At 42.1% G+C, this 27,525-nt stretch overlaps 4 protein-coding genes across 8 annotated transcripts in view; 2 read left to right on the forward strand and 2 right to left on the reverse strand.

The window, feature by feature from the left end:
- Nucleotides 1-1,274: 1,274 nt before the first annotated feature.
- acads (acyl-CoA dehydrogenase short chain) lies at nucleotides 1,275-11,718 on the reverse strand. The gene is made up of 10 exons (XM_053411096.1): nucleotides 11,579-11,718; nucleotides 6,466-6,626; nucleotides 6,005-6,154; nucleotides 5,803-5,914; nucleotides 5,288-5,439; nucleotides 5,013-5,183; nucleotides 3,807-3,944; nucleotides 3,162-3,257; nucleotides 3,021-3,077; nucleotides 1,275-2,929 (listed from the first exon to the last, which is right to left on the reverse strand). The coding sequence occupies exons 1-10, from the start codon at nucleotides 11,604-11,606 to the stop codon at nucleotides 2,777-2,779; spliced, it is 1,218 nt and encodes a 405-aa protein (XP_053267071.1). The 5' UTR covers nucleotides 11,607-11,718; the 3' UTR covers nucleotides 1,275-2,776.
- On the forward strand, nucleotides 11,078-22,071 carry cryba4 (crystallin, beta A4). 2 transcript variants are annotated; one of them, XM_053411103.1, is made up of 7 exons: nucleotides 11,078-11,218; nucleotides 19,702-19,860; nucleotides 20,493-20,536; nucleotides 20,963-21,081; nucleotides 21,209-21,350; nucleotides 21,512-21,654; nucleotides 21,821-22,071. In XM_053411103.1, exons 3-7 carry the CDS (start codon nucleotides 20,498-20,500, stop codon nucleotides 21,966-21,968), a joined length of 591 nt encoding a protein of 196 aa, XP_053267078.1. In that variant the 5' UTR covers nucleotides 11,078-11,218; nucleotides 19,702-19,860; nucleotides 20,493-20,497; the 3' UTR covers nucleotides 21,969-22,071. The 2 variants fall into 2 exon arrangements, with proteins under 2 accessions (XP_053267078.1, XP_053267077.1); XM_053411102.1 differs by having other exon boundaries at nucleotides 11,081-16,292.
- crybb1 (crystallin, beta B1) lies at nucleotides 12,660-25,092 on the reverse strand. Of its 4 annotated transcripts, XM_053411097.1 has the most exons (9): nucleotides 24,540-25,092; nucleotides 20,912-21,021; nucleotides 20,507-20,542; nucleotides 16,676-16,882; nucleotides 16,169-16,312; nucleotides 15,014-15,132; nucleotides 14,715-14,847; nucleotides 14,039-14,181; nucleotides 12,660-13,023 (listed from the first exon to the last, which is right to left on the reverse strand). In XM_053411097.1, the coding sequence occupies exons 4-9, from the start codon at nucleotides 16,784-16,786 to the stop codon at nucleotides 12,846-12,848; spliced, it is 828 nt and encodes a 275-aa protein (XP_053267072.1). In that variant the 5' UTR covers nucleotides 16,787-16,882; nucleotides 20,507-20,542; nucleotides 20,912-21,021; nucleotides 24,540-25,092; the 3' UTR covers nucleotides 12,660-12,845. The 4 variants fall into 4 exon arrangements, with proteins under 4 accessions (XP_053267072.1, XP_053267073.1, XP_053267074.1 ...); XM_053411098.1 differs by lacking the exon at nucleotides 20,912-21,021; XM_053411099.1 differs by lacking the exons at nucleotides 16,676-16,882; nucleotides 20,912-21,021.
- grk3 (G protein-coupled receptor kinase 3) overlaps nucleotides 23,661-27,525 on the forward strand; it is a 61,329-nt gene continuing 57,464 nt past the window's right edge. Inside the window, exon 1 of the mRNA XM_053411095.1 lies at nucleotides 23,661-25,763. Coding sequence (XP_053267070.1) covers nucleotides 25,651-25,763 — 113 coding nt within the window. The 5' untranslated portion in view covers nucleotides 23,661-25,650. The remainder of the gene's footprint in view (nucleotides 25,764-27,525) is intronic.

Here is a 27,525-nt window from a genome sequence, read left to right on the forward strand (position 1 = left end):
ATAGCGAAGAGCGACATCACTATTTGTATGAGTGATGTAAGTGTATTCCCTCTCTTTGATCTCTGTGTTTGGTCTCCACCACTCCAGAGGGAAACACCTGGCTCTTTAGCTGCTGAAAGCTCCCCTCCACTGGTCAAAGGATGTGGTTTCGCAGGATATGCCAATACCTTCCCTGAACTCTAACCCCAAAATAGTTATTCTTTATGCAGCTCAGATTTTAGTGCCACTACAAAAGCCAAAATGTGATCCAACATCAGTTTCACGTCTATAAAAAGGGTCTTAGATCACCTGAGAGAGGTTTTCAGGAGGCTGGGTGTGTAAGCCTGTGCACTTGTTTGTGTGTCAAATAAAGGAAACCAACCAGAGTCAGAAAATGACGTCAAAATATTAAAGACCCTGGCCCGCACACCCTGACTTTGCGGTAAACGACCTGTGCAGGAGCACCCGGACCCGGTTTGAACAATGCACCCAGCAGACAATCACCAGGATCAGCACAATCAGCAGGGTGCAACTCCAGTGTCAGGAAGCTTGGCCTGGATCTGGGCCACAGATGAGCAATCAGTGCCCTCACATGGACAAACAAAAAGAAAAGTGTGCATGTGCACATACACACAAACATGCTAACAAAACGGCAGTGTGCACACATAACACTGAACGGGCGGGATGGGGCGGAGGGGAGCGCACAGAAAGCAATTTCACATGAAAGGAAATCCCCCAGTAAGAGGAAAACCAGACTGAAACTGAAGTCTGGCTTGAATGAGTTGAACCTAATCCTAACCATTACCATAGCTTATAATTTAACCTCAACATGTCTTCCGTTAAAATGTAACGATCTCTTTAGAGGCTGACGGATGGAGAGCACAGTGCAGGCAGTAAGTGGATCTACCCAGGGAGGGAGTGTAAACCATTCACAAGTCTTTAATGTTGTATGTTATCTGCTTTTTAGGAGAAAATATGACATCACATCACTTTTTACATCAATTTGGTGTTTTTATTAATTTGGACCATTTTATGATCAAATAAACTTGTACTCAACATACATTGAGGTGTGGTGTTGACATTTTGTGTCAGAATAAGGCAGTGATGCACATATTATTCCAATATATATTAATATTCACATTCCTGGATATTTGTGTGGAAACACTGCTGTTGTGAGAAGTACATTCAATATAGTGAAGTAGATAAACAGGAGAATTAATATACTCAAGTCATCCTCAGCTTCCATCACGTTAACTACTGCACTGTAATGAAATCCATCAGCTGCATCTACCAAGTATTGTAATTTAGTTTTTATTATCATTTGCACATAATAAATTACAATAAAATATGTACACATATGTCACAGAGGCACAAGAGGTCTGTGAAATCAGCAGATACAATTCATGACACAGCCTCTAACAAGCTCAAAGATTTAAATGTTTGAATGTTGAGGCAGACGTTCATATTATCATTCAAATATCAGCTCTAACTGCCATCCACAAGTGTAAATCGGAAAAACTGCCATGTAAAATGAGAGGAAATGGTTACATTTGATTGGTTTGCAGTGAGTTGTGATTAAGGTTGAAGCAGAATTGGGTCAAGAAACATGAATAAACAGCGTTGCCCCCTGGTGTTTAAACTTAGAAAGCACAGAGCAGACAAAGATGTGACTCATCTTCTGTAGGAGTAAGGAGACAGTGCAAAATGAGGCCTGATGTAGATTTAAAGAAAGGCTCACCTCCAGTTTCTGTTAAAACTAGGTGAGCTTAGAAGTCTGTTTTGACATTCATTAAAACTGTGGTGAGTGGAGGTGCTTACAGATCCATGTGGTTCTGAGGAGCTGAGACCTCAGATGGACCTGTCGACCTGTTCATCAGAACTGATGTCACAGATTCAAATTTTATTGAGTTATGACTAAGAGCTGGAACCCCCTCAACTAACCCGCCCCTCCATCTCACCTCGCTCCTTCCTCGCCTCCCCTGATGGAGATATAACTAAACTAACTAACTAACTAACTAACCAACCTACAACTTAATACCTTAAGCAACTGCCAAATGTACCCAGACCACTGTCGCCTTAACTCTAATATTAAGGTTTCAGCCACATCTGATGGTCTTCATCAGTGATTGGGACATCAAGCACATGATAACAGGTACCAGGTTTCCTTAGTCTTTCTGCAGCCAGTTCCATTCATTTAATGATGACCATGTGCAGCATTGTGCACAACGTCAGTGATTAACTTAGCTGATGTTGACTGAATGATAAAGTACATCTAATTAGTTGTGTTACTTTTACTTGTGCAGTTGAGTGAAAGAAAATATGAAATTTGAGTGGACTGACCCTTTAAAAAAGCAAAGCACTTGTATCCTCTTTAAGGCAGTTGAGGTAACTTGTTTTTCATTCAAAGTTTTTAAAGTGGCAATCCCTGAAACGTTCATGTAAATACATGTCTGGCATAAATTCATTATTTTAAGTTGTTGACTGACTTCTTTATCAAAATGTTAATAGCTGGTCACTAAACCAACTAGGACTCAAATCTTTTAGATTGCCACTTTAAAATTATTCCTGAATTCCCTTGAATATGACACAATGGAGAGAACGGAAATGAAAAATCAAATAAATCTCCTATAAAGTTATGTACTGTAGTCTCTGATCTAACACTGATACAGTATTAAAGAGCTTAACACACTGGCTTCCCTTTGTTTCTGGATGATTCCGTGTCTCTGGGTTTACTTGTCTGATTCCAGTTCTGGGATTAAATCTCAATATTAGGCCAAAGGCGCTGACAGAAGTGTGTCTATGACTCATATTCCTTCAGTAACTGGCTGGCGATAACCAGTCTCTGGATCTCACTGGTGCCCTCGTAGATCTCAGTGATGCGAGCGTCACGGTAGTGCCTCTCTGCAGGCATGTCCTCCACGTAACCCATCCCACCTAGAACCTGGATCGCCTAATTTGAAGTGCAAATAGACAATGTAAGACAGTTGTCTGCAGGGTTTTTTAAGTATCGTGACACAGTCCTCATGGCTTAGATTTCTTACCTGATGTGAGCACATGGTTGCAGCTTCAGATGCTGACAGTTTGGCCATAGCTGCTTCCTGCAGGAAGTAAAGCAGAGGGTCATTTACTGTGTGCTGGACTGAAACAAAGTCAAATGTGTGGTGTCAGAGGCGTCTGCGTACCTTAGTGAAGGGTTTCTTTGAATCCCGAAGAAGAGCAGCTTTCCATGTGAGCAGACGAGAGCTCTCTATTGCCACAGCCATGTCAGCCAGTTTGAACTAAACAGATTATTTGATAAAAAAATTATAAAGAGCAGATATTGATAGTTCCAGCATAAAAAAAATCAAATTCCTGCCTAAACCATGGCGGATTATTGCAGACACTTCAGATGTGTTTACTTTCTGTTCTTTATATATAACATGGTATCTTAGATCATCTCGGATTAACTGCTGCCTTGTATCTGAAGCCGTTTTCAGACACGACCTCTGGGTCAAATACGGACAAATTGGCTACAGAGTTTACCCACAGTTTGTCTTTCACACATGTACAACAGGGCGGTAGACTGCAGAGCGTCTGTCAGACATTTGCGTTCAGACATGCATCTCCTCCAGAGAAAACACGGAGGAACTGTGGATTCCAGTGCATGTATGAAAGCAGCCCGATTGTGTTGATTGCCCTCATGGACGTATTTCTAGCTTAGTTACCATGTTCCCAGATCTCAGCACAAACTTACCAATATTAAAGCGACAAAGGAGTAACTAATTGTTTTCTTTAAAGCTGGTCATGCTGTAGTTTAAAATAAGTGAACAGATTGGTGGTGGTGTTACCTGTATCGACTGCAGCTTGCTGATGGGGGCTCCGAATGCAGTGCGTTTCTGTGCATAATCTGCAGCACAGTCCAGAGAAGCCTGAGCGATACCCAGAGCTTGAGCTGCGATACCGATCCTTCCACTGTCCAGCGTTTGCTGTGACACAGACACAGACGTTAAATCACCGCTCCTGCAGGGACGCTTCAGTATGGCTACGTTTTAATAAAGAAGTGTCACATATAGATCGTGTGTTTGTGAGTTCAGTTTCAAGTCAAAGTCACTAATAAAGGCAGACATTAAACATTGAGGACTAATGGAATTACCAGTTCACACATTCACAAAGACAACACGTTACATGACATTACTGTCAGTAATGTAACTGATTTTAGCAGCAATAGGGCAAAAACTGGTGTTAATTAGCCAAAGAAAAGTTGAGGAGTTAACAGAAAGGATTTTAAAATCAAAATATGGTTTAAATATGTTGAGAAATTTGAAAAAGGCCTGTCATTAACAATAAGAAGTCAGTTTCTCACACTGCTCTGATTCTTTCTGCAGCTGAATTCTCATTATGTCTCTTTCCACATGAAAACGCTCTGAACCGTCCAAAATAAAGCCATCCTACATGCTACATATACTTTTCACAGGAAATTAGTTTTATTCACCTGCAAGTCTTGCAAGGGTCATCTGCTTAATCTCATACAGACTTGACACATGGTGACACAATTGTGTAGAGAAAGATTGAAGTAGATATTCACGAACTTGTAACCAGGACTTGTTAAATAACACCTTTTCATTGGATTAAAGGGGACATATTATGCCCATTTTACCACAGTTGATATTGTTCCTTGGGGTCTTAATGAAATGTCTAACATAGTGGCATGGTGTGACTATGACGTTTATTTCGGTCGTAATCCCATTCTACGCACTCTAGCGTATTGTTTCTGACATAGAGGAACAACAACAAATCGCGGGAGTTGTTTTTTTCCAGTGTTTTTGGGACGGTAGACATACCAGATACCCAAATTAACGTGTAGAAGCACTACAAAAGTGGAATTTTCATAATATGTCCCCTTTAACAGTTCTGGGAAAGCTCGAATCTTCCTCGAGGATGTTTACAGAGACTTTATTAATCATATACTCATTTTATTATGGAATAATAGTGGTATAACAGGCTCTATGTTAATGCAGTTTCTGTGCAACAGTGAAGTAAATACTTGTAAATACCATGGCGATCTTAAATCCAGCACCGCGAGGACCCAGCATGTTGCCCAGCGGTATCCTGCAGTCCTCAAGGATGATGTTAGCAGTGGAGGAGGCTTTGATGCCCAACTTATCTTCCTTCTTTCCTAGAGAAAGCCCAGGGTGTGGCATAGGGATCAGGAAGGCACTGATACCCTGCACACAAAAAGCTGTTATTACCAGCGGGACAGTTATACTGCTCAGTTGACCCACAACTCTTCAGCTCTTTGCTCTGAACATTAAAATGTGCTGCATCGTGCCTTGTGTTTGAGTTTCTTATCAGTGGTGGCGAACACGACTGTGGCAGAGGCATCCCAGCTGTTGGTGATCCAGGCCTTGGTTCCGTTGAGCACCCACTCATCTCCCTCCTGATGAGCCATAGTGGAGGCAGCACCTGCATCACTGCCATTACCTGCAATATTAATGAATCGGTCTTATTTAAAGTAGGAGATGTTAGGAAGAGGCGTTACGGAAACAGTGTGGGATCACTGAAGAGACAAACAACAGAGTGAGGAGATGTTCTCAACAACCTGCCTGAAAAACTGCCGGTGTTTAAAGGAGAAGTCGTGAGCAGGCATGAGGGGATCATACCACTTATTGTTGGTATAAGTGCTTAAGAATCAGCATTGTGTCCTTGCCTGTTGTGTTTCAAACAATACTTCCTACAGCATCTGCGAATAGCTGGTATTGCAGCAGAGCTTTCCAGCCCATTTGAAAGCAGTTTATTAATGCACATACAGATGTATAATATGTTTGTGTGGTTATACGTTTTTACCTGGCTCACTGAGTGCAAAACAGCCCACTTTCTCTCCGGTGGTGAACGGTGTGATCCATTGCTTTTTCTGTTCCTCTGTACCAAACTTCAATATTGGTCCGATGTAGAGAGACTGAGAACACAATCAGATTCAGGTTCACTCTTCTGCACAGCCAGATAGGCTTTTACTCAAAGTTCCTCTATGCCGACAGACTGTACTCACATTGTTTACAGAGACCACGACTCCGGTGCTGGCGCAGCCTCGACTGATCTCCTCCATAGCCAGACTGTAGGCCAGGTAATCCATCCCTGCACCACCCAGCTCCTCTGGTACCTCCATGGCCATCACCCCCATCGCCCCCAATTCTTGAATCTGGACAATTGCAAGAACATTGACATACTTGATACCATCTCCTGAGGGAGATACCTGGCTCTCTAGCTGGTAAATGCTCCACTATGTTGACCAGCTGCTCTCTGATTAACTCTGGACAGTGGCACATTCAGATAATAATTAATCGCTACCAGAGACACCTTTCACACAGCCATTTTATATTTCAATTATAAAAAATATAAATTTTGGCCATTCTCAAGTGGTTTGAACTGGTTTTTAGCAAAACACTGAATTGTAATAACAAAAATGGGCTAATAAAGGCAACAGACTCTGTCTACTGTATGAGCGTGTACCTGTTGGGCAGGGTAACTGTGCTCTTTGTCGAGTTTGGCGGCGATGGGTATCAGTTCTCTGTCAGCATAGTCTCTGCAGGTCTGCCTCAGCATCTGATGAGTCTCTGGTAACTCTGCTAGTTGAGACAGACTTCGACAGCCTCTGAGACACAAGCCTAGAGCTGAGGGAGAGAAAAAACCAAAGGTTTCAAAACTGCATATAACCTTGGATGTGGGTTATTCTAATGGAGTGATATGCAGCATTTTACTATTAAACTATAGTGTTTTTTGGAATGGGTCCATTGTGCTCTAGATGGTAGAAAAGCAGTAAAATTGTCCAATGGGTTTTTTCAGAAATAAAATTGAAGTTTCACAAATCTGAAACTGTGAATCCAACAGCAGTCGTAAGAATCCTGTTTTTTATGTCAGAGATCAAGGTCGCAGCATTGGATTGGATCTTATGCCTAATACAATCAAATGAATAAAACCATTTTGATTTTGACTAAACCTTAAATGCAGTCTGGTGGACTGAGACATGCTGTATATAAATGAGAAAGATGCATGGAAAAACACTGGCCAATACCCTATGAAATATCTTCACAAAGGTCAGGACTTAGAATATCTATCTCAAATCTTTATAAATCTTGATAGATGTCTTCAAATTTGTACCTGAAGACCCAGAGATCAAAACTAGCTGTGCATGCTCTGGAGGCACGTTTTACCGAAACGTTAAGTGTCAAATAGCATCATAGCTTATGACTCAGGATGCCTTTAAGTAACCCTGATTAAACTCGCTTGACATCTTGTGCTGTCTCCTGAACATACATCAAGTTTCCTTCACATGTAATGAAGGGGATATGGTGTTACACATCTTAAAACATAATTTAACAAGCTGAAGTGACTTTGGTTGTTTTCTCAAGCCTGAAACCTTCTCAGTGTTGTAATTTATACTAGTGCCAATCATAAGGACCCCACATAGTTTATGAAACCTGAGCTCACACTCAATTTAATTTTTTTTTGTCTTGTTCTTATTTTTCTCTGCCAGGCTTTTAACCAGAATCCAGAGATGTGATCACATCACTTCAGTTTCGCCTCTATATATTAGCTCCCAGTATGTTTGAGAATGGATTAATAGATTTTAGGGGTCACTTTTAAGGTTCTTCATGGCCTGATCTCCATGTTATATGTTTGATCTTTTATCCCCTAAATGCCTTGAGATCCTCTACCAGAGGCCTGATATATGTTCCAGAAATCCGGTTCAAAACTAAAGATGTTGAGTGTTTGCAATCCGGGACCCGAGGCTCTGAAACAATCTGCTAAGGGAAATCAGGTCAGCTGCATGTGCAATTTCTTAAAACATTCTTCAATTTATTTTTCCTGATTTAACTTAAATCCTATTGTTAAATATATATTTGTAACTGTTGCCATTTAAATGTGATGATCTTATGGATTATTTGTATTAATTGTTGCCTTGTAAAGCGTTTGTTTGTAATCTGGAAAGTTCTCTTTGAACCAAGATTATCATATAAAGATTACTACTTTTGAATGAGCATTGATCAGATACAACTGATATGCAAAAGTTAGAGGGCAAATTACTTCTTTTTTGAACACATTAAAAAAGTGGTTTTTATTTCATTAATTATTAGTGTGCAGAAACCTTTTTTTTGCCACTAAAGCATCTTTGTGGTTCAAGGACGTGGTGTTACAGGAAAAAAAAAAGAAGAAAAAAAAATAAAAAAATATATATATATATATGTATATATTCACTGTATGTTCTTGTACCTGCTTAATGTATAAAGACAGTTTATTTGTATTTTATTGACTTAAATGATGGAAAAAAATGTATTGTGGAATGTACAGAAAATGAGTGTCTGCCTTGAGAAGCTAGTATGAGCATTGTCCTCCGTGGTCATGAAACATTTCTTATTATGATCCTTAATTATTCAGCTTTTGATACAAGCACATTGTGTATCAACTTATAGTCTTTAACTACTGACACTGTTAAGTAGCCTGCGTCACAAAAACATCACGATCACTCTCTTGTCCGAGCTTTGAACCACATGTCCTGTGACCCTCAGACGTGCATCCAACATGTCCGACCTCAGTGTAGTGACTTGCTGAGACGCTACGAGCCGAGATCTCTTTACTTCACTGCCCGCACATTAAAGTTGTCCTGCGACGGTTGAAGGAGCGTTAAAGCTTCAACATGGCGCAGAGGAAGAAGAAGCTGACGAAGAAAAGGAGACATCCGTTCAATAATGACACGGAGGCGGACTCTGACTGTACATCGTGGCCACTGACTTCAAACAGCGCTGCACACGTTTTGCCTGCCATATTAGTGTCAGTGATTTCCCCCGAAGGACACATTTCCACGTCGTGGTTTGACCAAATTAAAACTGTTGTTGTAAATACTCTTGAAAGCGACACATTTACCAATATGAAACAGGCATTATCGTTTCTTATTAGCATGAATACTTCTAGCCCCCCTATACCCCCAACACCTGTGTTAATATTAATATTAGTGTTAACATTTCTTTATGGTTTTCTCCTCTTCAGGTGGAGGTCCAATCCTTGTCCGACTGGTCAGCCAGCGTCTCCTTCAGGTCTCTGCTGGTTAAACACTGCCAGGCAGAGTTCAGGAAGAACTTGGACAAGGAGGGCATTTATCAAAAGAGTGGGTCCTGCCTGAAGCCAGTCCAGGACGTGAGGGTCATCGACCGGCTGAGGGAAGAGCAACAGAGCACCTAACCTTCCGATCACTTCCTCAATATGCTCAGGTTTATTGGGGAGCTGTTCCTCTCCAAGGTACTGTCTGAGAAAGCCATGCACTGCTGCATTAGGAGGCTGCTGAAGAAAGGAGACGGGCCGTCTCTTGAGGGCCTCTGTCAGCTCCTCCAGCTGATCCAGCAGGACCTGGAGGTGGTGACGTCAAAGGAAGTGATGGACACTTACTATAACCATTTGGACTTTATCACAGAGAAAGGGAAGAGAGCACCAAGGCTCTCCCTTTTGTTGAAGGAAACAGTGGATGCCAGGAAGATGGCATACTCCATCCCCAAATAAGTTTTGGAGGAAAACTCATGTGGGAAATACAACTTATACACTTATACAACTTATATAGTGATATTTTTAAATGGACAGAAACCCCCCCACTGCTTCCCCTGCTCCTACTCTGTATAATTTTCACTGGGTGACATCATGTCTGTACTCTGTTTGGGGTTTGTACTATGTTGTCGACTAATGAATAAAATGTTTTTAATTTAATTTGGGTGTTTTTATGTCTTGCATGCAGCTTCCCTCACATTTCAATTAAAACACATGTGGGAAATACAACTTATACATTTCCCTTTTTCCCAATAATCAATGAAAAGCACAGATGCCTGGAGAGTTTCTGGGACAACATTTGACAAAGATAAACTTGTCCTGAACTGAACATCAAATCTAAATGAGAATTCAGTAAAAAAAACATAATTGATCTAATATTTTATCTCCTAACAGCTGGTTGTGTAACACTAGTTTCACTTCAAGCTGTGAGGATATTCAATATAAGCGTCTGGAGAGTGAAATTTATGAATGGAGAAAAAGCTTGGTTTTATTATATCATCAGCAAGAGCATGATATTATTTGACAAGGACAGCCAAACTGCAGCTTTGTATTGAGTAACACTAATTTCAACCAATCTTTTAGATATTTCAGTGCATGTGTAATAAATACGGCATCCGAGGTCAGACTCCTAAAATTAGCTCAGTATCGTCTGCTGAACCTCAGAGACTCTGTCTGTGATCTTATGTTTGGGCACTGGACTAAAAATGTGTTTCTTTTGGGAGACAATCTCGCAGCATATTTCAGGATTCCAGTAGCTTAAGTGTGACAGTTGTTGCATGGATGGGTGGGCCTGGCCTGCCAAAATGTCCTATGCACTCACTTCATGAAAAGTTATGCAACAGGCAGTACTGCACCGGCCCCATGAGCTTCTTTGAGTCATGTAAATATATAGTCATCACAACATAGGCATTAAAATTAAGGCATATTACAACAGTGCTTTAAGGATTTACTTCTCTCATTTGTACATGTATAAAGAATATGTTCATCGCTTCATGAGTTCCCAGATAATAGGATAGACAGAAAAATAACTGAGATTATTCCTGAAAAATGAGCAACTGAGAATCTGAAATTGCAGGACAGTCTGACACTTGGTCCGCACAATACTGTCAGTGTCGGCTTTACTTATGAGCATGCGATTCTGCTCTCTTGCCATATCATGCACCAAAGAAGGAGGCTGTGAATGAATAAATAAAAGAATAAAAAATAAACATTAATAAGTTGGGCAGACCAATTCAAATGAATGGAGGTTAATTTAGATTAACTAGATTTATCCCTGTCTTTGAATAGGGTTTTTAAAAAGGACATTTTACTGATTTCCTAGGGAATAATCCTATTTAGGGGTAAGATTTCAAGCAAAATCATTTGTTTGAAATGAGTCAAAAAGAAAATGTATTCAATGTAAACAAGAACTATGATCTGGTCCCATATATGCAATAAATTATTAAATGTAAATTAAAGGCATTTACAGCATAAGACAACACCGTGGTAGTCTCGCACTAAAGCGGAAGTCCCTCTGTCTGTCAGTGAAGGCAGCACCAGCTCAGTAGTTGGCCAGTGTGCTATTTAGGTGAAGGGTCATCGTCCACATCAGTCACCTTCGTGTCGGTGTCAGAGTTAAGAACATGTTCGAAACCCGTCAGAGAAACACTGACAGCAGGTGACCTGCTTGGTGAGCAGCAGCCACGACTGTCCTCACTGAACATCAGCAAATAACTATTTCAGGTTAGCACCTCGTCAGCTAACTGTATTTAGCCATGGAGCTAACAGCTAAATAACGTGATTTAAAGTGTCACTCCGTTACTTGCGTCACTTGACTAAAGCTGGTTCACATGCTCTTGACAATCCGGTGTTTATCTGGTGTTGAATTCAAATGTCCTCAGGGCAAACACTGGCTTCATAGCAGGCTAAGCTAATTGTAGCTCTGTGGTATCCCAGTGCTCGTGTAATGCTAATATGAGGCTAGCCGTGTACCCCGCGTCCGTGTTTCTCATTCAAACCTTTCGTTGTTCAGCGCGTTTCTTGTACTCACCTTTCCTTGCTTTGATAAGTGCGGCCATGTTTCCTTCCTCTCAGTTGGATGAACAACACTAAGCTAACCGCTGTCTCCCCAGGAGCTTACCAAACTGCTGCCTTCAGGGGCTGACGGAATTTGTAACTGTCAACTTTGACAACATATTCAACATGAATGGTCCAGAATATTCGAATAACTGTTCTAAAGTCTATTTGCTTCTTGCTCACTTGTGATCCTGACACATTTTTTTGACCTAAAGTAAACAGCCACGGAATTATAACACAGCCACCGAGCATTTTCAAGGAGCATTCAAGGAACCCTGAAGGCAACATGTGCCCCAAATTGACACCAGAAGAAGAACACATCAGACTTGTGATGATGGACGTTTGTAGACTTACAATTGCACAATGCCTTAATGTAACTTCCCTATCCAATGTAGATGTAGTACTATTGTTTGTGAATGTATTAAAGACTTGGTTCTACTCATAAGTTCTAGTTGCAGTTGAGGGGGTTCTATGGGTCCTATAGGGCTCTTTTTGGTTCCTTAAGAGCTTCAAGAGGGAGGTGAGGAGCTTTCATGGATTTTTAAGAGGTTCTGTGATCCTTTAATGAACTGTAGCGGTCATTCTGGGGTGTATTGTGGTCGGTGAGGAGGTTTTTGTCTCTATTATAGGGGTTATCAAATACGTTCTATTGGTCAACGGAGATTATAGATCTTACAAGGGTTTTGTTGAGGTTTTGGAAACTGAAATATGATCAGTCAAATTTGCTTAACAGTGTATTTCACTGTGAGATATGGAAACATTTATGTTCATAGTTAATATTAGGTTACTGTCAAATTGTCTTTTTGGTATAAATGTAAACAAATGCCTCAATGATAATTTTGTCAAAGGAAAACATTTAAAAACAGTATGTACTCATTATTAGCAGTGCAGTAGTCTGGTCAATTATATTCAATTGATTTAGTTATATTATTATAGCTATATAGCCCAAGGAGATACAATAAATAAAAAATGTAAACTCTTAACAAACTAAAATTTTTCTGTGGAATGAATAAAGGTAATCCAACCAGGGAGGTTTCAGGTTTTTCACAACATGTTTATTTTTTAGCACCATAAAAAGTCAGTTAAGGTTGTCCAGTGTATTCGCTCTCATTCTGTCTTTCCTTTGGGATGGAGCGTTGATGGTGGAGATTCAGGAAAGGATTGGAGAAAGCCGGTGTTTGGAGATATAAGCGAGAGGGCTGTAATGGCTACAACAGCACCCGGCAGCCAGCAGGTGTCATTCACTTGCTGGCAGAGGTGAAGGTGAAGCATCCTCTCTGGTGGAACTGCATGTCCCTGATACGACGCATGGACTGGATCTGGGGCTGGAAGGCGCAGAAGTCGTTGTAGTGTCTGTAGTCACCACACTCAAACAGGTACTGGTAGCCTCTGTATCCAGGGTACTGGTAGCCCACCCACCTGAGAGACATGGAGCGAGTGGGGAGAGTTAATACTGACTCACTGTAAAAGGTATCTAATTCTCTAAAAGTTTTGTAATTTAACATGACTCACTTGTAACATTAATATCATTTCTATCCTATTGTGTTAGTATACAATGTTTATATGGTGTTTTTATATATATATATATATTATTATTATTGCTAAAACTTAATGATGTGATGACAACATTCATTTCATAATACAGGAATACACTGGAGATTGTCCTTCAAGCAGATCTAATAGGGTGATTAATACTCTGTGGGTCCATTTGGAGGTCAAGAATTTCAGGCGTTTAACGGTGACTCAATAGATTCTTAGATAAATTCAACTAGCTGTTAGAAGTATTCTAGGTTGTTGAATTGTCATTTAAATTTTAGATAAGAGGTTCTATTGATCCTGTAACATGTTGTAGTTGTCACATGGAAGGTTCCACTGGTCCCTATACATTTCTTTTGGTATGTGTGGTATTTTTATCTAGTGTTGAGAAGGGGAATTGAGGGGCTCTAGTAATCTTTTTACCGGATGTATAACTAGGAAGGTTCATGAATGATGCTGTATGGTGCTTTAGAGAGTTTAGAAATCTAGAGATTTTAGTCACTGAGAGATTCCAACATTCCCATAAAAATGTGAGACTTTCGTCATAATAATATGAGGACAAACAACTAGGCCAAAAATATGCATTTGTCAAAAAGACAAGTTAGCTTTAAGCCTTATGACATATGACATGTCATACTATTGTTTATGAACAGCTACATTGTAGTGTAAAGAAGCCTGCAGTTCCCTTCTGAAACTATGTCTATGTCTATTTGCAGTACAGAGCCTCCACCTTAGTTATATATAGAAAAGGAGCCGACAAGGTTTTTCTCCCAGGCTGTATGATAAGCCTTTTCTCATTGTCATATTGTTTTAGAAATGCCTACTGACTCTTGATCAAATCTATTCATATTGAAACCCCAGCAGTTAACTACTGAAACGTGAGTCTGAGTCTACTCACGCTCCTCCGGGCACCCTCACGCTGCCCACTCTGTCGCAGAAGCCATGCGCCCAGAGGGTGGGCACATCATCCTCCTGGATCTCCATCTTGTTGCCCTTGAAGTCGGAGAGCTCATACAGGCAGATCTTGTGCTCCAAGCTGTCCTGTAGGGATGAAATGAGGTGTTGGCAAATTAACAGATGCTGTTTAAGTAACATTAACTACACATGCATCAGTCATATTCCTGTTTTGTTTTTTGCAATGAAATGTGGTACAGACTGCTGATGACAAATCTTAATGTCTCAGGTGATACTTTCACATTTCATCTGGCACCCCCTGTCAGCTACCCCTCACTGTTAATACCCAAACTGAGTTAAACATTAGACAGAGGATGAACCCTTTGGATTTAGTATTGACCTTTCAACTTTAGTAGTGAGGCTCTAAGAGAGTCTTTGGAGGTGGAACAATTCACTTCTAAATTACTGTATCGATAGGATATCAAAAAAGCTAAATCTTTGAATCCATAAAGAAAATAATTAGTAGCTATATCAGTGGTTAAATCTCAGCTTCATCAAGTCAGTAGCAAGGCTAGAAATGGATGGTCTTACTTTTTCTGTTCTTTTAAAGAAATGTAGTACTCTATGCTTACAATATAGTAAGTGAAGGATGAGGCTAGTATATACACTGTTACACATACCATGCGGATGGGCCTGAGGGACATGAGGCAGTCACTGCGGTAGGAGTTGCTCCAGGTATCCCAGCGAGGATACTCTCCCTTCTCCAGGATGAACATCTCCCCACGGAAGTTAGTCTGCTCAAAGGCAACAAAGCTGGAGAAGGGGGGCCGCCGGGCACAGGGGGGGCACAAGGGGGGAGAGGACAGGAGAGAAGAATTAGAGGAGAGGTAATATAAAGTGACTAGAGAAAATACATATAAAGATAGTATCAGACTGTGTGTTATATCATGTTTGTCCAAATGTGTGTCCATCCACTTACGGGCCGCACTCCACAATGATACTACGCACTCTATCCAAGCCACGGTCACACACGTTCATGCACTCATTCTGGACCTCGATCATCCTGCCCTGGAAGTTCTCCTGGTCGAACAGCATGACCTGAGCACAGGAAATATTAGAAGTTACAAAAACAGACACAACAGCAATCATCATATCCTTTGTGAGACCCATCTGAATCTTCTCGATCTAAGTAATCAGCTAATTATGAATTCTAATATCCATCTGTAAAACCCTAGAAATAACTGACTTTTGTTTGGCAACAGCACCTGTCACACAGACTGAGAATGGCATTAAAGGTGACCTTATTCTGTCCGAGCATGAAAAGTATGCACAAGTCTCTCCAATATGTTCAGTTACTAATGTATGAGGCATCAGCATTATAATTTACTCATGTGCTTTAATTTTCACCTTTCAGAGTGTTATTTAGTCCACCATGTTAAATTGAGAGCTAGAGTCACTGGTTACTTTGCAGATTAGGATTTTACCCACAGAAGTATGATGTTATATTATAGGAATGTCATAATATATAAAATATCACAAACTGAGTGTGTATAAATAAGTCTCATATTAGCGCCACTGTGGCCAACCACAACATGAAAATTCATATTCTATGTTAATGCAATCAAATAAAAAAAGATATATATATAGCTGTGTATTTTCACACAAGGGATATTGCTACTGTACTTATGCTTAGGGAAAGAATCTGAGTACTTATTTCAACACTGCTATTTTCACCAGATGTAATCTAATCCTGAACAAAGTTAAATAAAACCTTGCACAGAAACAAATCCCTTTAAAGTATCTGTCTACTCGATTCACAAAGACATTTTTTTTGTCCCAATTAAAGAGTGGTTGCAATTATTAACATAACTTTTTCTAAAGTTGCCAAATTAGAAAAACATTAGCAATAGGATAAGATTTCTAGAAACAGATTTCTAGAAACAGACTTGTTCAGTTTTTCAAATGCTGTTAGCACCTCTAATTGAATTCCATGGCAATATAAATAGGGAAAATCTCATTGAATATCTTAACACCTGAAAATATGTTTTCATTGTAATTTTGTTGAACTGAACCTGTGACTGAGTATTCTGTAGAAATGTTGTGTGTGCGTCTGTCTAACGCAGCTGTGACTCACTCTGAAAGATCCCATGCCAGGCTCTCCGGTCTTGGTGGCCTTGCTGGAAGCAGCTGGAGCGGGGGCTCCCTTGTCCTTGGCATCTGTGCCCTGGCTGGAGGCGGACTTGGCAGTCTGAGACATGGTGAGGGGCTTCAGGAGAGTCTGGGTGAAAGGATGGAGGAAGACAAGGGGATGAACAGAATTATAGGTGTAAATGGAGTGAAAGGATCATAGATGAGATACTGAAAGGGAAGGTGAAGTGAAGTAGAATTCAGGGTTCAATGTGGCTTTAGTCGAGGTGTAAACTTTGTCAGGGGGTGGTAGGTAGGTATGTTTTGGGGATTTGGACTAAAGCACGAGTCTGCCGTTTATGTGGGAGGCTCATTTAGGCCCTGGATTTCTGTTTGGGTCTTTCCCCAGGCTGAGGGTGGTTTGCCTGGGTGTGGTGGGCAGGGAGTGGGCCCTGGCTCTGGATGATGTATGGCTGCCCTCCTGGTGTGTATGTCTGTGTCTGTGTGTCCTTACCTGCGTTAGTATAGCTTGCAGTGCCGTGTTAGGGAGGCTGGCTCGTGCTGGTCCCTTCAGCGCTCGACCCAAGCTTTTATACTCTGGCAAAGGCCAAACGTAGAGGCTCATAGCACAAAAGAAAGCCTCTCGTCATCACAGTTGGCCTGTGCCAAAGCCACCGGGTCATCCCAAAGCCTAGAAACGCCACCGGCCCCACTGGCCTGCCTGTAAGCGTTTTACTATCAAAGGAAAGCACTGACCAAGGCATTTTTTGCATGTGTTGGTCTGGTGGGGCTGTAAGCTAGTTACATGTAGAGAGGAGAAATGCAAAGGTTCTGGGGGCACAAAGAGGGGACCCCTCTCAATCACATAAACAGGCACACACAAATATAGCATATTCTCCAGCTAAAAAAAACAACTCAGTATTTAAAATCATTCTTTCAAGTGATCTATTCCTCTTGTTGATTTTGACAAACCACATGAAATTAAATGAAAGAGGCCTTTTTACACACCTATTTTCTAATATATAAATAAATATATATTAGAAGATATAATAACAGGAAAATGTTCTGTTACTATAAGAAAGGATACCACATAATGCAATTATTTATTATATGTTGCTTATATTAATCAACCCAAAGGTTGGGAAAACTCAAGACAAATATATTTACTGTTTCCGTTCCTAATGAGGGTGAGAGCAGACGTTTAATATCACATGTTTGTGTCTAGAGTTTGTGAATGTTTGTGGCTGGAGTCAGCAGGCAGATTAACTTAGCATAAACACTAGGAACAAAAAGCAATAGCTAACTCTGTCCAAACGTTAGATAAATATTTTTTGTGGATATCCTCTTTAAATATACCAGGACTAGTTTGTTATAGCGCTGTGAGCGGTAACAGGTGGTAGCATGTTAGCACTATTCATCCATCCATTATCCATAGTGCTTGATCTTTGAGGGTCATAGAGGGCTGGAGCCAATCCCAGCTGACATTGGGCTAGAGGCGGGGTTTACCCTCTAACCATAACACTAACGTGTCCGTGGTTTAATGTATTTCAATACAAATCTACTGAAGAGAAAGGTAGACACTCTCAGAGTGAAACTTGAAACAAAGTGAACTTGCAGTCATCAACAAGCTTGTTAGCTCAGTCTTTCATTAGACTCATGCAATTGCTTCAAAAGTAGTATTTCAACTATCAGCTTCTGTCGTGACTTTGCAACACATCCAACAGGCTGTGACGGCTTCCATGATTTTACATTACGATTAGCTACAGGTTAGCAGTGCAAAATTTGCATTATTCAAGTTTATCTCAACTCAGGAATTGTATTGGTCATCGATTCAAGAGTGAATCCACTGGTTGCTGCAATTCCACTGGAATTGTGGTATGACCATTAAAGGAGATTATTCTCAGCCAGAAATTGGGTAAAAAACAACAATTTGTTGTTCAAGATGAAATTGTTTGGTCCATTTCTGTGCAGTGTATAGAAATGGAGTTGGCAAGTATATCAAACACTTGCCAACTCACTGTAATAGTTGAAGCCAGCTGTTTTTATCACTATTTGAGTATATTGTAATTTAAACATGTAAGTATTTGTAGTCTGTAATCTTTAGAGGTGAAAGTTGGTGGTTGAAAGTGATAATTAATCTTAGATTACAGCTGGATTATTTCTGGATTATGTCACTTTAGATGATGTGATTTCTACTATGGAAGCAGGATTAAATTGTGTTTGATATTTTCAGATTATGTGGGAATTATTCTGGTAATCTGTCTGCTTCCTATTTGGCTGGGTATCAAACCTCTGTACGTTTTTGATGGTGATGGCAACAGAATGAAGCAAGTATCAAGTTCTAAAACATGGGCATCAGTGCTGAGTTAGATTCCCAATCTTTGTAAACAGATTCGAACCATTTATATGAAATAATTAAGTCTTTTTTAACACAAGGATGGTGTTCTTATTGTCAACAAAGCTGCCATAAAAATAACCTAACAATCGAAATGGCAATTCATCAATTCACACTTTTTATATTGCAACCGGTTCCTACAGAAGACAAAACATTATCAATATAGGCTAGGGAGGAAGGGAAGTCAAGTGAATTGATTGAGGACTATTTTTAGAGGTGGATGATACTAAAAGTTAAGTATATGATCAGAATCATCCTTAAATTGAGGCTCACAGAAGGTAGGGCTGCTGTTCAGAATGTCCTGTTACCATAAAGTGCCTCGGCTCTCTTATTTACAAGTTGTTGAGTATGTGAACCGTCTCTCACTCACTGTGCGTGTGTGCGCACGCACACACGCACACACAGTGTTGAATAGCATCAGAGGATATATTGTTCTGTACTTGACAACCTCTTGGTTAAACATGTTTGAACAAAGCTGACATTTATCTTTTATAATAAGGCTTGACTTCAATTTTGAAATCTGGATGTAATAAAATCACTCAGAATAAATCAGTTTTTAAACTGCTTACACAATTCTACAAGATATTCTTGGTAGGACTCTCATAAACATTTCTCATATCCTGCAGTTCAGATTAAGTGAGAGAACACAAACTCTCTAAGGTTTTATACTTTTGGGGATACAGCATATCACAGAGTCATCAAAGTGAGTGTTAATGTACTAACATGTGTGACAGGGGAAGTATTTCAATTGATTGATTGACTGAAAATGTATTATCAAAGAATTTGTTGTTATTGCCTAAAAATACCAAACATTTCCTGTTTCCAGCTTAATGAATGTGAGGAGTTGAGGTTTTTTCTTTCTTATACATGAAGGTTTTAGTTTTGGACTGTTGTTCAAACAAAACAAGCAGTTTGAGATTTTGTCTAACATTTAGACAGGAAATGACCCATGGATTAATGTATAAACGCAAAAGAATTATTGAGTATAAAGCGTAAAAAAGTATCCTGTTAAAGTTATCTCCCTCCTCCGCCCCCTCACATCTTATGTCCTTATTTTTTTTCTCATCCTATGTCTCATATTCCCTTGTACCCATGTCCACTGCCCAGGGTGATAATGTGGTGTCTGCACTTCTGCCCCTCCACAGATTAACCATGCTTTTGTCGGGGGGGACAAAGACAAGCCCCTCCCTGCTGCTGAGCCGGGGCTTTCAGCATGGCCCCTTGCCAGGGGAGGCTTTAAAAGGGTGGGGGCGCGTGTCTACTCTCACTCTCACGGCAGGACATCCCAAGGGCATCAAAGCAAGGTGAGTCCCTGTCCTTTACCCAGCACAGCGCACCCAGCACAGGGCAGCTCAGGGCAGCATAGCCAGGGTCAACAGCCCCATAAATTCACATACACAAACAGCCCAACACCGACGGCCTTCACTGTACCTGGTGGGCCGGATAAATGGTGATGATGGAAAAGAAATGGTCAGAAAGTTAGATAAAGAGATAGAATTGGTGAAGCCTCTGGCTTCTTTGACCTTCTTCATATTTGTTACTTTAAATAGATGCTTTCAATTCAGGGATGATGCATTCAGGCTGATTCTAGTATTCAGGTCACTTTTTTTACTGGTGCTATTCAGCCTTAAAAAATAGACTATGATGCTATTGCGTAGGTCATTTCACATGTTGTATAGCAGTCCAGGTTTGTTATTTTCACAGAATAACACTTTCAATAGTTAGCCTCCTGCTGTCCGGTTTTTAGATTTGAGTGCAATTGGATTCTTTGTCAGCCAAACTTTTGTGTATAAGCTTTTTCAGAATCAAGTGCATGTTAACAGACCTCTCAGACTTCAGTGTTTGCACAGGCTGTGCCCTCTAGTCATTGGGATTTCTGGAAGTGCACTATGTCCCTTTCAACTATCTTACATTTGTCTTTATTTCCTCGTTCCAGACAAGATGACTCACCATTGCACCAAGTTCTCCGGCCACTGGAAGGTGAGTCTGCAGACGGAGGAACAGATTCATACATCACCTCAATAGAGGTCCTTTCAACCTACATGTTTTCCCCGGGATGCCAGCGACTGCTTCTAAATGTCTCGGATGAAAAGACACACAATTTATCACCAGCTCCTTGAGGGGAGCTACCATTTCTTTCCAAGCAGGGAACTGAATATATGTAGACTAATTAGAAATACAATATATCATATAAATTGACCTTTAACTGTTTCTATCATGATTTTAAATGCATCCCATTTGGTGCATTTAACAAACAAACCTAACATAATTGTATGCTTCTAAAAGTGGCTGTTGAGTTGGTTTCCTACACTATAAGCTATCTCTTTGTGTTTTAATGTGCTGCTGCATTCATACTCATTCATCATATATCAGCTGCCTTAACATCTCCTGATTTGTCCCCGTCAGATCATTGTCTTCGACGAGGAGTGCTTCCAGGGCCGTCGCCATGAGTTCACCTCCGAGTGCTGCAACGTGATGGAGTTTGGCTTTGAGACCGTGCGCTCCCTCAGAGTGGAGAGTGGAGCGTGAGTAAAAAGATATTCACATTCCGAAAAGCTTTTAGATTTGCAGAGAGGAGCAGGAGAATGCAACACTGCAGCTGTCATAAAACTGAAATGAGAAGGTAATAATTCTGAACTTTTTCTCCCCCAGCTGGGTGGGTTATGAGCACGCCTCCTACCAGGGACAGCAGTTTGTCCTGGAGAGGGGAGAGTACCCCCAGTGTGATGCTTTCGGCGGTAGCAATGCCTATCACATTGAGAGACTGACCTCCTTCAGACCAATTGCCTGTGCTGTAAGTTCAGGAGTTGTTTTCTCCCCCTTCCTTTTCACTCAGAAATGTCAACATATCTACCGTGTCTGTGAAACCTTTGTGTTTGTCAGATGGTTGCGTTAGACTTGACTGACTGGAAAAACATCTTTTATGCATTGTTTGTTCTCTCTTTTGCCCTCCAGAACCACAGAGAGTGTCGTATGACTATCTACGAGCGTGAGAACTTCCTGGGCCGCAAGGGTGAGCTTAGCGACGATTACCCCTCCCTCCAGGCCATGGGCTGGTGCAACAACGAAGTTGGCTCTCTCAGGATCCAGTCTGGAGCGTGAGTGTCCTCCAGCTGCTACATAACTCCTCCTACCATTCCACATTTATTATTTCATACTTCACCATTAAATTTTATTTTTTCAGCCTCTTCAGCAGTTCGGAAAATATACTCACAACAATCTACTTTTGCAGCATTTCATGTGCGTGTTGTTCTTTCTCAACAGATTTGTGTGCTACCAGTACCCTGGCTATCGTGGATACCAGTATATCATGGAGTGTGATCGTCACTGTGGGGAGTACAAACACTTCAGGGAGTTTGGCTCCCACTGCCAGACCCCTCAGATCCAGTCCATCCGCCGCATTCAGCAGTAACAACTTACTCCAAACTCCCCAGACCCCCCCCTTCCCATCTGACCCTTCACCTTTTACCCCTGCTGCTACCTAGTGCTGAATAAAATGTATTTCTTAAACCCTACTGGCTTCCCCCTATGCATTTGCTTATCATCTGATGGATGAATGGATGGATGAATGCATGGATTTATAGATAAAATAAGATAGATAAACCCAAAAGTTCAGCGAGAGTTTTGATAAACAGGTTAATCCAAAATTACTCTGTGTGGCATGTTGGCATGTACAAGCAAAATACGATCAGCGTACGTAATCACATTGTTCCAGATCCAAATGTCTGGTCCAAAAAAAAAAGGAAATAAAATAAGCTCCGGCAAAAACAAGTTGTATTCATCCAATGACAATGTCAACAGCCACTTCTATAGAGAAACAAGTACCTTTTTACTTTTGAAAGTATATTTTGTTATTAATATTGGTAAAAAATATAATACTAATATAAACTAAAAATACAGATATTGTATGAAAAATGTAAAGGAAAGTAAACATCTTTGGGTTTTGGGCTGTTGATCTAAAAGAACATCTGTGGACGTTAAAAATTGCCAAATGTTACAGGTTTTTTTGCGGGACTGAACAGTCGTAAAATCACTTCATAGTTTAACTGTTCTGACCTGCAAAATGACTACAGATGCTAATTATCTTGTAGCTACAATTTGGTACTTTAGCTTCATGTTTGGTAAATTCTGCAGATATTTTAGGTCTTATTGTATTTTTGTCCTAAGATTAAATTTTAAGTGAATCTAGTGATAATCTGGTAAACAAAAACCCAGAACTAAAAAAAAAGTTTTTACTTTATCTCACATTATCATATTTATTGGCATTTACACACACATTAGTGAATTTGAAAATTATAAATAATGCAAAAGCTTTGATGCAAATTATAAAGTAAAAACCTCCCTAACGTTCTTTAACATTTTTGTTGAAGGACCAAATTTAGCCCAGAGGCCTGTTTGCCCCCCACAGCCACATGTGCAGGCCTGTGCACTGCAGTGCATGAGGAGCAGTACCGCTGATGGCCAGGAAGCGGCGCTGCGCTTCCATCAGACACTACACAGTCTGTTCACCGGAGCGTCAACAGAAAACCACTGACATAGCGGTAACATGCATTATGAGAGGCCGCTGGTGCTGCGTGACCAGTCAGATGCAATGTGAACAGCGACCTATGTGCCACAGGCTGGGGGCGGAGGGTCATTATTATTAGAGCCTGTTTGTATGCGAGGCTGTAGCACTCATCCAATTCAAATCTTTAAAAGCGCCCCCTCCATCATCCGGGAAATATCCTGTAAACAGATGCTGTTCCCAGTGAAACGCTCAGTCATAAATCTCCACTGGCAAAAATGCTCCAAATATGGACATCCTGGAGATGAAGCTGCGATCACAGCAATAACTGCGCAACAGTCACGTGTGTGGTTTGGTTGACGATGCTGTTTGGACACAAACGTAAAAATAAAGACTTCAAAAACAATGTTATTTCCCCCCTCTGTCGACACCCAGTGTCGCCCAGGCCCAGTGCACGGTGAGCCGCTCCGTGTTTTACAAGCCTCTCCCCGCCGCAGTGGGAGGAAGTTGAACCACAGAGCAGTGCCACTGTGCTAATAGAAAAAACACAGGAAAAATAACCCAGGCTGTGGGTTCACTGACACATGTGCCACACCGGGGCAGGGGAACCAGCAGCTTGATCGGCTGCGGCGGACGGAGACGTTCGGCACTCACGACCGACGGACGGACAGCTACTTGGCCGAGCGTGGGCTTCCCCAGCACGGAGAGCCTGGTTGGCCAGGACCCGCTCGACTCGTATCGTTACCGGAGATCTGCGCCTCTGTCGGGCGCCTATGTGTTGCCAACCCGAGGCCTGGAGTAGCACCTGATCCTCGACAAGTTTACAGCGCCGGGGCAAAGTTCTCGGTTTACGGGCAGCGCAGCCACCGCTGCTCCAGCGGAGTTCCATCTCCAAGCAGCTCTCCCTCTCCCTCCCCCTCCTCCGCCCCGTCCTCCACGGCCAGCTACCAGCGTCACTATCGGCGCACAGTCAGTAGCTCTGTGCTGGGTCTCCAGGTGAGGAGGGTCCCCCCCAATGCTCGGGGTAACACAACAAGCTGCCATGGATTATTCTGTGCCATCGTGTCGTTTTGGACTCGAGTGAACCCTCGATGACTGTTTCTTTCCGGGGACGCTGCAAGACTTCCCCAATCCCCGCAGCCAGTCTCCTCGCAGCGGTTAGCTTGTCAAGCACATCGCTGCCTGAAGCCGAGCCAGTGCTAGCCGTTGGTGCCAGCTGCTCACCGCGTTTGCTGCTGACAACCGGGACATTTAACGTGTCCGCCAAACTGGAGGAACCCAACTTGGATGCATAGTGAGATTCATCTCCATACACGCTACTCGGTAGTTAGCCTACTGGTTAGCAGGTTTCATTTTTTCCGCTAGCTAGCGCGGAAGCTAACTAGCAGGCGAACCCAAATATCGACATTGCAAGCGGGCTAAAGCGAGCTAGCTCTCTGGCGTTGAGGATTTGGCTCGAGGTTAGTTGATGACGCCCACCTGTTTGGGTTGGATTGGGTGCTAAACCCCTCGGAGTGTCTCAACGCGTCTTTCTCGGGCGACATTTTTAGTACATGTGTGTGTGAGCGGCAGAGAGAGATTGATGAGTTGATAAGCAGGAACATTGCAGCCTACACAGGAAGCCAGCAACAACGACGGCAACACAAACACGACCGCGGTGTGTGGAGTCCTTCTTGCGGGGGGATGTAGATCCATAGTCCCGACCCGACTCAAACCTGTGCTTGCGTGGTTATAGCTGTGCCAAAACGCGCCTGAGAGACTTGCGTGTTTTCTTGTTTGTATGTGCGCACAAGCCGAGACACATCCAGGACATCGGCGGTGGACACTTCAACCTGTCGCCCACTGTCCCCCCCACCTGAGCCCCCTTCATTTTACCACCTCTCTGAGACCAAGAGAAAAGACCCGACCACACGTGTTGTTCTAACCAACGTAAGACTGTTTTTTTTGTTGGTTTCCAGACACGGAAGGAGCTAAGTGTTTTTTTTCTTCTGTCGGCGTGTGTTTACACTTTGAGGGAAAATCCCAGAAAACACATGCTGCACTGGAGACAGACCCGCCGTGTGGACACATTTCCGTGAGGAGGACCAGAGGAGTCCCCAGTGACCCGTGGGATCTGACAGCTGTCCCCAGAGCCGACATCTGGTGCACCTTCCCCTCGCTGTGAGACAGATTACTAAAAACCGAAGAGGAGCTGGCCTCACAGACAGATCTCATCAGCTTTTCCTTTCATTGTTTGCCACCCCCCAGAAGCCCGCATGCATTTTGTGTCTCCCATTCTGCACTAAATGGGATTACAAGGACGGTGATCAGGCGGGCCCCGTGACTGTCGTTTCTCACCTAACCTGTCACCCAATGTCTCTCTCCCTGAATTTCCCCTTTTCTTTTGCAACAATGGCAGTTTGAGGCGAGGTGAACACACCGCAGCCAGAGACAGCGACGCGGTTCCAGTCGATTGTCCGCCCCGCCGTCACGCACCTCGGCCCTTGATGTTGGTCACATCTGACGCCGGACCCAATTTTGTAATTCCCTGAAACCAAACCATCCCCGTCTCCGGTTCTTGTATCAGCTGTGGTCGCACCAGGGTCGAAAGATGGCGGACCTCGAAGCGGTACTCGCCGATGTCAGTTATTTGATGGCGATGGAGAAGAGCAAGTCTACACCGGCGGCCCGGGCGAGCAAGAAGATCATCCTGCCCGAGCCCAGGTAAGCACATTTACCAAGAGCTGTGGTGCTGCGGCCCGGGCTTGTGTTTGTTTGCTTGTCAGATGGATGGATCTCTTTTGTGTGTGCACGCTATGCAGCCATGTAGGGAGATGGAGACTCGCTTCCTCTCGAACCTGTGACTTAAAGTGAAATAAGACCGTGGAGCTTTACAATGTCACCAAGACACCCACGCAGCGGCTCAATCAGCACGTCATCTCCAACCTATACTTCTATACCTTAGCCAGAAGTTAGCCTTATGTTAACCTCTCGGGAATCCAGTGTATCTTAATGGAGGCCGCTATAGCAGGTCGTGATGCAGCCACACACACACAATCTCTGTGATGGTATTTTTTCAAACACTACCACCACGTGTTGATTATTTCCAATCCCTGATATCCTGGTGCACAAGTGTCCTGTCAAACATCCCTCATCTGCTGCCAGCCCTGCTTGACTGACAGTCTGATCACAGATGCGTCTGGTGTAGCATGTGCCACATACTTGAGGCTGCTCAGTCTCATCTGTGGTGCTGTGTACCTTCCCAGCCCTTTGGTGCAGTTTCACTATCAGCATATGCAGCTCTTGATCCGGAAACCCCAGCTCACTTGTGCTGTCTGCAGGCGCCCAGTGTGATCAGGCCATCAGAGCAGACTACAGCTAAAATCGGCTATACATAATACACCCCCCACCAACCGCAACCCATCCCTCCACCAGCTACATGACTGCACATCGTTTTGTCTCTGCTACTGCAGCTTGTCAGGGGCTTGACGATGTCTCTATAGGCCAGGTTGTAGGCTTGTGGCACGCAAGTTGCTGGAAGGGGAAGTGTTCAAATGTGGGACATTGTAAGTTATTGGCACTTGCACTGCGCACATATGCAAATATAGTGGCTGTACACTGTGAATTTACAGGTTAGATGCAGTTTCTATTCAAAGCTGATCTTTGGAGGTCAGCTATTTCAGTCCTTAATGACTTGTCTCGGCAGATCAGGCGAAAGCAATGATCCTGACAGGGGCGGACACAGTACTGAATAAATAGCCTGTTGATTTTTTCCCAACTGAAATGGGTTAGTATTCTTTAAATGTGCCAGTCCATATCAATTGTCGGAGTCAAGGATATGATACAATCTGTCACCCTCTACCACTCATCTATACATTAATGTTTCATAAAAAACTGGAAAGCCCTGCTGTCTAAGCAGGGTTTCTAATGAATTCTCTCTTCTGGCACTTCAGATATATCTTAAACGTCAATAATGAGAGAGGTTAACACCAAACTGCTCACGCTGGGACATGATTGTTTTTATTAATGATACATATTTGACTCGTTATCTGTTAAAAAATATTTCTTAACATGACCTTCCCCCGTAACATTACTGCCAACCTTATTTGAGTTGTTGCAAGTAGATAAATGTTGGATTGGTTTCAGCTCATCTCTGTATAATATTAAAATGAGCTTGCAGAACTCAAAGCTTTGCTGGAGAGAGCCAACCCATTACAGTGGAACTTCTGTCACATTAAATATTTGTACAAACAAAGTTGTGTTAATCTTGCATAACACCACAGTTGCAACACAGCGTTACAGACACTCATGTTCCTGAAGTCTGCAGTAAATATGATCATGCCTGAGCATTCAGCACAGACACAAAATTAAACAACCAAGTTCTAATAGGGTCTTTTTTCGGCCCACCACTGACAGTCTGAGTTGTACTGTTGGGTCTGGTTCATTGCTTTTAACAAATTGACTCTAAAGGATAACTACTATAGTT

This window comes from Pleuronectes platessa, chromosome 19 (assembly GCF_947347685.1).
Source record: "Pleuronectes platessa chromosome 19, fPlePla1.1, whole genome shotgun sequence".
NCBI lineage: Eukaryota > Metazoa > Chordata > Actinopteri > Pleuronectiformes > Pleuronectidae > Pleuronectes > Pleuronectes platessa.

Excerpts from the sequence above, each read along its gene's own strand:
- crybb1 (XM_053411098.1), bottom strand. The coding sequence starts at position 16,786 with ATGAGCCTCTACGTTTGGCCTTTGCCAGAGTATAAAAGCTTGGGTCGA. Across the intron at positions 15,133-16,168 it reads CTGGCATGGGATCTTTCAGA|GTCATGCTGTTCGACCAGGA; the intron begins GTGAGTCACAGC and ends TCCTGTGCTCAG. Across the intron at positions 13,024-14,038 it reads GTGAGGGTGCCCGGAGGAGC|GTGGGTGGGCTACCAGTACC; the intron begins GTGAGTAGACTC and ends CATGTCTCTCAG.
- acads (XM_053411096.1), bottom strand. The coding sequence starts at position 11,606 with ATGGCCGCACTTATCAAAGCAAGGAAAG. Across the intron at positions 5,184-5,287 it reads ATAAGAAACTCAAACACAAG|GGTATCAGTGCCTTCCTGAT; the intron begins GCACGATGCAGC and ends TTTTGTGTGCAG. Across the intron at positions 3,945-5,012 it reads CTGGATTTAAGATCGCCATG|CAAACGCTGGACAGTGGAAG; the intron begins GTATTTACAAGT and ends TCTGTGTCACAG.
- cryba4 (XM_053411103.1), top strand. The coding sequence starts at position 20,498 with ATGACTCACCATTGCACCAAGTTCTCCGGCCACTGGAAG. Across the intron at positions 21,351-21,511 it reads TCAGACCAATTGCCTGTGCT|AACCACAGAGAGTGTCGTAT; the intron begins GTAAGTTCAGGA and ends TTTGCCCTCCAG. Across the intron at positions 21,655-21,820 it reads CTCAGGATCCAGTCTGGAGC|ATTTGTGTGCTACCAGTACC; the intron begins GTGAGTGTCCTC and ends CTTTCTCAACAG.